Below are 10,875 nucleotides of genomic sequence, written 5' to 3'. Positions count from 1 at the left end.
AGCGATAGGCTGCATTTCTCCTCACATCTCCCATCTACACCATGGTTGTCGAATACAAATTTATCACTCTTATGTTCTTCCTTTGTTTGATTACTGCTCTCTCGTTTGGTCCTCCGGTCTATCCTCCGCTCTTATGCATCGGTTAGAAGTCACCCACCGTAAATTACTTCGATTAATATTTCGCATGCCCCCTCTGACCTCCTCTCAGACGCTATACATTTTGGCTTCCTCTTCCCCCCTCTCAGAACGCTTTCCCCACTCGGCATGCAAATTCATTCACCGTATTAAGCTTCAACTTGCTCCTCCTCATGCACTTGCGCATTTAAGCTGGTTCAATAATAGCTCGCGTACTAGATGTTCTCTCCATTTCCCACTTGCCAGGTCATCGATCCTTTTAAAATCCCCTCTGTTCAAGTCCTATTCTCATTGGTCTCGGCTTCCGCAGGAGGTAAAGCCTCGTGACACCTTCGCTGCATTTTGTTCCATTCTGCCCGCGCCTAAGTTGAATTGAATTGAATTCGTTGTTTTCCATTGCTAGCCTAATCTTCATACTGCTCTCTCCAGGTTCCTATAGTACTCCTTTTGTTTTCTTTTCTTTTCTCTTTTTCTTCTCCTTCTTTTTCTCAGTTGTCCCCACCATGGCTGGTTAAAATCGCCCGCATCACATGCTTATTGGCACTATGTCATCGTGATTGTGTAATAATAATAATAATAAAGTTCATACTTCCCCATGAATTTTATTAATTATCCTCTGTTCGTATCTTCTGTTGTTTGCTTTCTCTATCATGTTTCAACCCGTTTTTGTTGAGACAGAAATGAAATCAACGCTATGTTTCTTTTTTTGCCATCAAGAACCTGCACATCTGTAGTATGTGTCGTAATTGGCAACGATTTCTCGTGGTGAAACGGGAACATATCCTCCAAACAGGATATGAACTCGGCACCCATGCTCCCATTGCTAACGCAAACTGCCTGAATATCCTTAGTATAAAACTGGACTGGGTCACCCTGGTTGAGCAGCAGCACAGATGACGCCTAGTTGTGGCGAGCGTGTTCCAATGGTAGTCCTGTGTAGGATCACCATGATCACTGGTGCTCTTCCTCCGATTACTAACACTAGTATGCCAGAGTTCTGTAACGCAGAAGCAGAGACAAACTCGGCCATTTGTGAATATGGGCCAAGAGCGCATTGTGGAGAGTTGGACGGTTCAGTATTATAGCCCGAGTTCTGGCCTCAGAAATCCGACGGAATGAATACAGTAGCGCGGCGCTCAAGTGCGCAGAGTATTGTGTGTTGTGCTAGGGCCGCGTAGCCTCCGGCGTTATAATTATTCATGTGGTCGGATTTCTCGGTCCAGGACTGTAGTAGGTGAAATCCTGGAAGACCAAAAGTCCATGCTTGATCATCATACCGAAACCCATTCTGGTGCTGTCACCTACAAGCAGGGAGTCGTAAAATACCGAGTCGTTAATACCTATTTAACGACTCCCTGCCTACAACCATCCTCACACGAACATCCTGTGGCTGCAGCGCGCACACGCTGCTGATTGTCTGGCTGCATGCTGGTCAGCGTTTGAAGAGGGGTGAAGTAACATTTGCATCACCCTGGAATCGTGGTCCACGTGATGTTGAATACTACAACAACATCCAGGGGATTACTGTCGATTGTGCCTTTTAATGCTATCAGCGTCACTAAACAGCAAGTGCCGAATGCGGACAGGACTCCCACAGACATTTGGAGCAAGAGTTTAGCGAATTAGCCCCAGGCGTCCCCTTCAAGACCCTTGTTCTGTTACGTAGCGTAGCAGGCAATGCTAGTGTGTTCTGGGAGGGGGGAGGTGTCACGAGGGTTCGTGTAGAAAGGCACCGCTGCTACGTTGGTCGTTGTGTGCGTGGCAAAGGGCAAGGAGGCACACATACTGACAAAGACGTTGTTCGAACGTACTCCAGCACGGCCTGGAGGCATCGCTGTCAAACGACTGACGTCGAGTCTGAACCGAACAGAAAATAGTAATACTAATAGTCACCAATGTGATATTTTGCCCGTACAAGAGGCTCAAGCTGTTTGGAAAAAAAGAAAAAGAAAAAACAGAGCTGGTCAGAACTGACGTGATGGTACGAAGCCATGTACATGCATACTTATAATGTTGTTGTTGTTGTTGTAGAAGTTTATTTAACGTCGCACCACAAACAGGCGATTTCGCCTCCTTTGATACATGTGGACGACAGAAGGGATGAGAGACAGAGGAGGGGGGACAGAAGTATGGAGAGAGGAAGGATAGAAATAAATAAGCAATCAACCTCAGGGCTACACCAAAGCAAAAACGGAATGGGAACATACTATATACAAAATAGCCTCATACATATATTGCAAAACACGTTTACTATTCTTCAGTCCGCTATACCACAGAAACACACTAGCCGAAAAGCATTTAAACGGAGCCACGATGCGCTTTTAGCAGGGCACAGAACTGAAGGTGGCTGGGCTCGGAACGGAGATCAGGCAGGAGCTGGTTCCACAGGACTGCGCCGATGAACTGCATAGTCGCTCGACCCGCAGGACCTGGCCAAAATGGTACTCGAATGAGGTGATGTGCTGCTCCCCTGGTGCGGTCACCAGTAACTCTCACGAAGAAGCTGGTGAAGAGGGAGCTAGCTCGGGAGAACAGACAACGACGGACAAAGATGAGGAGCTTAATGTTAAACATGTCCTCCAGGGTGGTGAGGCGGAGCTGTTCAAAGGTCGGGCTCGTGCGCGACCACGGTGGCAGACCGAAGAAGCCGCGGATAGCGCACTTCGTTAGACGTGTGAGGGGTTCCATGTTGCCAATTTGAAGTGACGGATAAAAGGCTTTGGAAGCGTACGACAACCTACCCCGGATCATCGACCTTTAAAACAGGATCTTTGACGCCAGGGTGAGGCTTCGGCGGCTCCGCCACAGCGCACCTACTGACTTCCGCACCTGCTGGATTGTGTGATTGACGTGAGGCTCCCAGGAGAGCTGCCCATCTACCATAACGCCCAGGTACCGCGCTTGTTCCACAACTGCAAGGGCTGCATTCCCACAGCGAATTCGAATGTTATAAGTGTCAGGGGCAGGGCCTCTTGGGGTAATCAACAGAGCTTGCGTTTTCTTTTGGTTCAGCATTAGTCCGCGGTCCTCCAACCACTGCGACAGGCCAGTGATGGCTGTGCTTAGAGAAGAGCACACTTGCTCGCAACTGCCCGAGGCTTCAATTGCAATGTCGTCTGCAAATTCCTGGTTTGTGACCTGCTGGGGCAAGCAGCATCGAAGGTTACGGATGTATAGTGTGAACAGGAGGGGGCCGAGGACGGATCCTTGCGGCACCCCTCGGCTGCATGCGACGTATTCCGAGCAATTTCCGCCCACAACTACGCGTTGAAGCCGCTCACTCAGGTAACTAGTGAACCATAGCTGGACAGTACCGCCGACCCCAATGTCGGATAGCTCCTGTGCCAAGATGGTGTGTTTGACATAGTCGAAAGCCTTCGACATATCCACGAATATCACACCTGTGAGTTTGCGCTCATACTTCGCTTTCAGCCAGCGATTGACAGCTAGCACAAGAGCGTCCTCCGTACTGTGGTTCTTCCTGTACGCGAACTGCGAGTCAGGGAGAATACTGTAATCGGTCAGAAAGGATGTAAGCTGAGCTTTGACAATCTTCTCGACGAGGCGAGAAACGACTGGTAGTAGAGAAATAGGTCGATACGCAGTAGGCTGACAAGGGTCAAGGCCGCCACCTTTGAATAGCGGCGACACATTAGCAATTTTAAACTGACGGGAACACACCCCTGACATAACGAAGTATTGAAAAGGGGCGTGACGATCTAGAGCAGTAAAAATGTATTGTACTAAATCGGCGTAAGTGTCGAGAGCAAGGCCAAGGATTTGCTAGGATGCGGTGCTAAAAGTGCGGGAGGAAAAGCTCAAACGAACCGATATGACCTACAAGCACGAGAAACGCCATTAGTGCTATAGGTCCATGTGCGTGCGAGGGTGCACGTGATCGCACGTGATCCCCTTTACGATTTTACGTTTAGTCGTTTGTTTACATGGCCGCAATCCGTTCATTCTGTTCCTTCGAGAATTATAAAACCTAGAACCTGGAGGATACTTTGGCAAGTATCTTGGCGCAGAGCTGAACTAGTCGCCTGGCACAAACATGTACATGAAACTAGTCTTGAACAAATGCTGTATGCACTGCTCTTTCCGTTATTCTTCCTATGCAAGTCGCAACTCCTGTTTTGAGTTGTTTTTCTTCGCTCTTTTTCTTTCCCTACTAGTTGCTGTTACACTCACTAATCCTTCTACACAGATATACAGCATTCCCTCACTAGTGGGACCATTGTTATTAGGCTAGGGCCTGTTTTGGACTTCCCACTCTAAATAAAGAATACAAACAAACAACTGATCCATATCAAGCAAATTTGCTGGAGCTGCGGTTGCAGAAGTCTAACATATTTATAAAGTCTACGATAAAATCTTTAGTGAAGAAAGGGGAGTAGCATCTACATGTACATGTACATTGTTGCTCTGAGACGAAAGCATCCCAACTGTTCCCCCAACTTGCAATGCCCACTACCGCAGATCTGCCACTGTCTAGATAACGCCTAGCCGCCCTATCCTGTATTCGTAATAATTGTTTTGAAGTGCTATCCCTTGCCTGGTTGTGCTAAGTACGTTATAGACGTCATTTACTGATTGGAGACTCATTCATTGATTGCATAGCAACATCGTGATGACACTGTAAATTGCTGGTCGCAATTTTTTGTTTTCGATCCCAATGAGTCTGCGAGTTGACAGCTGTCGACAATCTCGACATGCCCTGGCTAAAGCTCCATTTGGTTGCCAGCGCTGCAGATCTGCTTCACCGTATACAGTACACAGTAGACTATTGCGATTTGTATCGGTGGTTATCCCCGGAGAATGGTCGATCAGACCAGGACACATATCTACGAATAAAGTGCACCTCTGCGTACGCTCGCATTATCCGAGCGGTATGGTAGTGAGCACGTGCATTCGCTTATGAGTTGTGTCAATTGAAACGGAATAAGAAAAAAAGCAGTTAGTTCCTCCCAACGTATGAACCCTCGCTCCTCCCAACGACTCCACTTGCCAGGCGAATGCCGTCCAGAACACGCAAAAGGGCAATCCAAATTAACTTTCACGCGAAACACCTGCAAGAAATCACCACTCCACTCCCAACTTGGGCGCCCGAGATTGTGATAAAAGCCACCTCTGCGATAGCTGTCATACAATACCCTGACAATACGGTGTTGAAGGTTGCATTCCTGAACGATTGTATTACAGCAGGGTGCATGCCGACACAACCTGTATTCATCTGAGTTTGTCTAGCGTCATTAGCTATAAATTGTTAATTCATGCCATTCGCTACAAATACATCAGCACAAAATACAACATCAACACACCCATACAGAATACAGAACACGATTAACCTTGCCGGAGTTTCCCCTCGATCAAATATTATGAGTTACCCTGTACTTGCAAGAGTTGTTGTCAGCGAGTTCCACCGTTTCAACTCCATCAAAATTAGGACTTACAGTACAGCTATGTACATGTCGATGTACAGGTACATGTACATAGTATAAAAGTAGGCACACTCATGTACAGGCAACTTCGCTTATAACGACACTCGGCGGGGCATCAGAAAGGTGTCCTTATTCGCGAAGTGTCGTTATACCCGAAGTCTCATTATTATGTACATTGTAAAAGGAGGTCGGAGGCTGATAACAATGCCCAAACGACGGTAGGCCCACAATAATTCACGCCATTTTCCATATTCAGTCAACAAGGCACTTCTCATCAAGTATCGAACGTTTTTGTTCCCTTCTTATCCAGGATAATACAGGGAATGGCTCCATTTGGAAAGACTAACACTTAATTAGTAATGAAGTGAGAATCAACACCTATGAAAATGATACTATCCTAGCACTAAGGTGATAACAGGGGAAGCTGCGAAAGCATCTAAACGAACTATGCGTCAAACATCCTACTACTTCGAAGTAGTATGCACTTAAATAGGGCAAGGATCAAGATAACACTCGTGACATGATGGTAATTCATCAAGTTTAGATTAACACAAATTTGGAAATAAAAATGGCACCAAAAAAATGAGCAAACTATGTAACATTATTTACACCTCCACCAAGAGTAATACCAAACAATTGCAAAGATCACACATTTTCTTTTTGTTCACAGAGCTCAGGATCCAACGGTGATCATGTTTTCTCAGTATAGTCACGTGGAAGAGGTGCGTTGCATTTGGCTGTGTTAGACGCTTTGTAAATGCATGTACGTAAGTTGGATCCTGAGCTCTGTGCACAAAAAGAAAAATAATTATGTCTGGCGGAATCACGTGAATCAGGAGAAATCATTCCTGTTAGGCGAAAAGAGTAATCACGAATGGAATGCCAGACCAGGGATAGACGCGCAGGGATGGAGGTACAAGATATCACGATTATTATTATTATTGTTATTATGAAAATGACCCGAGGTTTATTATGAGATGAAATAAAACAGGAAAGGGCACAGGCCCTAATATGTGCAAGGGATAACAATCAACCTTGCACATGAATTGAGCATGTGTTCTAACTTCTAAATACATGTACATGTATATTGTATAAAATGCAAAACAATAGAAGGAGAAAGCACCAATGAGCACTAACTTCAGGACTGAGCACAAGTCCTAAAACGTGCAAGGGATAATGATCAACCTTGCGAGTGAACTATTATTGTTAATAATATTACATGTATTTTGTACCATGGAAATTGTGGGCACAAGATATGCGATCGAGCCCATGTTACAAAATTATTATTACTATTTTATTTATAAGACGAAACGAGGGCCAAATAGCGACAGGTTACGCTATACTGCCCATTGACACCACACAGTTACTTTACAAACAGTCTAATTATTATTTAACCATGATTATTAATCCGAGTTAGACATGAATACAGAATACAGTGTACTTTGAGAACAATAATTATGCCATACATGTACATGTACATGTACATACATGTATACATGTACATATACATGTACATGTACATGTACATGCGGCGGTACATGCACTACATTCTTACCATGAGTTGACTAAATTTGAACGAATGAAGCAAACAAACAGAAAGGTCGATTTACGGACAATGTATGTATAAACTTCTATCTAGCTATACACCAAAGCCCATCCTGTACATGTACAATCATGTATAGCATGGGGGTGAAATACGTACTTCAAAGTACATGAATTGGGAAGTGTCAAGAGGAGTAAGAAATCATGTAATTTTCAATGCCAATGTACATCAGAAGTCGCTGCGGCCATTCCGTAGAGTTTCAATTTGATGGATTTCAAAATATAACATGCTGAAGGGCTGAAGGGCTGAAAGCTTTTGCATGATTTTATGACCATTACCGTGAATTTCGTCTGTAAAGACATGTAGAGTTTTCAGGTTCTTGTGTGTAAAGTGCTTCAAGGGGTGCAAGCACCGGATATTTAGCCTACATGGGTAGCACTGGTGACCCTTGCGCGCTGGACGAAGGTGAGGCAGTGGCGCGTCGCATCTGACGGCGCTTGTTGCAGAACCAGTTGTCTAGCTGATGACGTTCCATACCCACCTGGTTTAGGCAAAAAAAGAAGGACAATCCAATAAGGCTAATCACACATGTACATGTACAATGTAAGTTCGAATATGTTGCGATGGTGGAGTTGCATGTACATTAGAGCATACTGCTTTCGTGTGGGGCAATGCCTGAATGTATTAAACCAAAACATTCAGGTCAATATACATACATGAACATGATTGTACCATCATGCCAACTACATGTACATTTAAAATGTAGTGCACAGCCTTGGGGCATGCATGTAAATTTAGTACATAATTTGGGCCAGTGCTAAATATTACTTTAAAATCTGTATTCACCAACGTACATGTACATGCACATGCACTTGTGCAAGCAAAAAATTTGTACAATAAAACATATTGTTTACAATGTCTTACCTGTGTGAGAAGTGAACGCTTCTGGTTCGCTGTCGGATACTGACAAGAGCGAAAAAATCTGTGCAAAATTGCAGTGCATTCTGAGCAGACGAAGTGAGGTTCTCGGTCACCGACTGGCAATCTCCTGCGAGAAATAAACATTGACAAATATTCGACATTATGAAGCTGAATTATCAATTTCATACGTCCAAGGGACGAACTAATTTCCTTCACTATTTCGCGCAATAGAAAGTAGACCCTTAGACACTCACTCAGGAGCAGACATCATTAATAAGTACTATGAAGTACATGACCGGAACAAGGTACAGTAGCTGCTCATGCAGAAAATTTGAGCTTGCACTTTCTGCTGACTGATGGAAGCTCTCTCTCTCACTCTCTCTCTCTCTCACTCTCTCTCTCTCTCTCTATCTCTCTCTCTATCTCTCTCTCTCTCTCTCTATCTCTCTATCTCTCTCTCCCTCCCTCCCTCCCCCCTCTCTCTCTCTCTCTCTCTCTCTCTCTCTCTCTCCCTCCCTCCCTCCCTCTCTCTCTCTCTCTCTCTCTCTCTATCTATCTATCTCTCTCTCTCTCCCTCTCCGTCTCTGTCTCTCTCTCTCTCTTCTATTACAGGTGTGCAAACGAATCACGGTGTTGAAAGTGCGCTCAGAATGTGGCCCATTTCGTAGTACATGTACCAGTATATGTAATCACAGTATGAGATAGCCCCTTGGGCAACAGAAAACTGTACTCTACATGTATATGCAAGGTACTTTCTTATCTCAACATACAATATATGTGACATGTTCTTTTGTGCGGATCACTACACACCTATGCTCCGGACAAAGGCCTTACTAAGCATACACTTAGGAAACTATTTCATCGTGTTCATTTGGCCAGTAAAAGAGGCTACAAGTCACTGAGTATTACAGAATACATGTACAGTAGACTACGAAGTACGCGCAAAGTGAATTCCACTACTACTAGTAATCTGTACATAACATTCTTACCTTCTTCGTCGCAGACCATGGTACCGGCACTCATAGCTATCGCCAGGATCCTGTTCCGGAACAAGCCACGACTGGCTAAATGCCACCATATCAATGCCAGCGTTAACTGGAGGCGATGCTGCTGGGCTGAAGCCTGTACGTTTGAAAGGGTACTTATCAGTGTCCAGAATCTCCTTGTCAGAATTACCCGGAGTTGCTGCTGCTGAGTCTACAGCATTGACAAACGGCTGGTCAACCCTGATAGTCCTTGTGCCGGAATAAGCTGGAGGAGATGCTGCTGGGCTGAAGTCTGGACCTTTGAAAGGGTACTGAGCAGTGTCCATCACCTCCGTGTCAGAAGTACCCAGAGTTGCTGCTGCTGAGTCTACAGCATTGAGAAACGGCCAGTCAACCCTGATAGTCCCTGTGCCGGAATTAACTGGAGGAGATGCTGCTGGGCTGAAGTCTGTACCACTGAAAAGCTGCTGATCAATGTCAAACATCTCCTTGTAGGAATTTACCAGATGTGTTGCTGCTGTGTTGAGGACTGTGTTACTGGGAATCTGCTGGTTAACATCGATCCTCCCGGTGCCAGAATCGACAGGAGGCGATTCTGCTGGGTTAAGAAGTGTACTGCTGAGAAAGTACTGGTCAATCTCGGCCAGGAGATGTTCCGTCCTGCAGTCAGTGCCACGAAGCGTACTTTGAGTGGCCTCCTCAGGTGTGTGCCGCGGACCTTCCACGTATCCTGACCAACCCGATGGTAGCACGGCCGGAGGAGTGCTTGTTCCCAACACTGGTGATGGGCGTGTTGAAAACTCAGACGATGGAATGGATCTCGGTGTGCCTGCAGCACCTACACTCCAATCTGAACCTGTCGACGAGTGAGTACCCACGGTCCAAACTGAACTTTTCGTAGACCTAGTGCGTACGCTGCCATCCAATTTGACCGCACTCCTCAGCCACTGTTGCATTACTCCGTTCTGCACCCAGGGTGCCTGTGACTGTTCTGTCCATGGAATCATGTGGGTCATTCCGGGATTCTCTTGGGTATCGGGTGCATAGCATGGCGTGCCGCCCAAACCATCAGCAACAGACAAGAATGTTGGAGCATGGCTCGCTGGAATCACGTACTCCATACCTTGATCCTGGCGTGCAAGGGTGGATATCAGCGGCTCAGCTCCACCTTTTGGATCGATTTGAGGGAGTGAATTAGCTGCACTGTCATCTGTTTCGCCATAGCCAAAAGCCATTTCGTATCAAGCAACAGGGGAAGAAGTGGTCTCCTAAGGTAAACTAGAAAGATGGCATACGAAACGAGTAACCAGCCGAAGATATTTCCAACCCTTTGTTAGTACTTTGTAATCGATATGTGGAGGAAGTCTTGTTGCCTGTTTGCTCGAAGCGAAGTCAGAACCGGACTGAAAGAGCATATTTGTGTTTTGAGTCCTAAATACAGCGCATTGCTCCTACTCGCCAGCCATTCATTGTGGGTCCTCTCACTCTGACCCGAACCGTCAAGTGGCTCTAGTCTCCTCACTAACTTGTTACTTGTGTCGATGTCATGAAGACCATGATGTCATCTTTGAACGGTGCACTGAGCTGAGCGCAGCGCAGGGAAACAACTGCCTGTCCTAGGCCTCGTCCAGCGCTAACCTTAAGTCAGTCCGGCTGGTAGCTGAGAATGTGAGATCACTCACCGATCTCAACCTGGGTTCCATACCCGGTACCCGTACCCTGATGTAGAGGAGCTGACACTCCGAGCTTCAACTGCGGCATGACATACATGTAGCTTACTGAGACCTGCTCCAGCTAGAACTAACTACATGTACCTTACAGTACTCAGGTTTGTGACTTGAAGGCGCTA

General features: G+C 45.9%; 1 protein-coding gene across 1 annotated transcript; it reads right to left on the bottom strand.

Annotated features, from left to right (window-relative positions):
• Nucleotides 1-6,361: 6,361 nt before the first annotated feature.
• Nucleotides 6,362-10,511, bottom strand: LOC135822923 (uncharacterized). The gene is made up of 3 exons (XM_065335763.1): nt 9,030-10,511; nt 8,044-8,167; nt 6,362-7,660 (listed from the first exon to the last, which is right to left on the bottom strand). Exons 1-3 carry the CDS (start codon nt 10,259-10,261, stop codon nt 7,544-7,546), a joined length of 1,473 nt encoding a protein of 490 aa, XP_065191835.1. The 5' UTR covers nt 10,262-10,511; the 3' UTR covers nt 6,362-7,543.
• Between the last annotated feature and the right edge of the window lie 364 nt (nt 10,512-10,875).

This window comes from Sycon ciliatum, chromosome 8 (assembly GCF_964019385.1).
Source record: "Sycon ciliatum chromosome 8, ocSycCili1.1, whole genome shotgun sequence".
NCBI lineage: Eukaryota > Metazoa > Porifera > Calcarea > Leucosolenida > Sycettidae > Sycon > Sycon ciliatum.
Note: the sequence above shows the minus strand (reverse complement) of the source record. Positions and strands in the feature narration are given on the sequence as shown.

Bases quoted from the DNA above. Each gene is read 5' to 3' on its own strand.
- LOC135822923 (XM_065335763.1), bottom strand. From the start codon at position 10,261: ATGGCTTTTGGCTATGGCGAAACAGATGACAGTGCAGCTAATTCACTC. The intron at 8,168-9,029 runs GTAAGAATGTTA...TATTTCTCGCAG, and splicing joins CATGGTCTGCGACGAAGAAG to GAGATTGCCAGTCGGTGACC. The intron at 7,661-8,043 runs GTAAGACATTGT...TGCCTAAACCAG, and splicing joins AGCGTTCACTTCTCACACAG to GTGGGTATGGAACGTCATCA.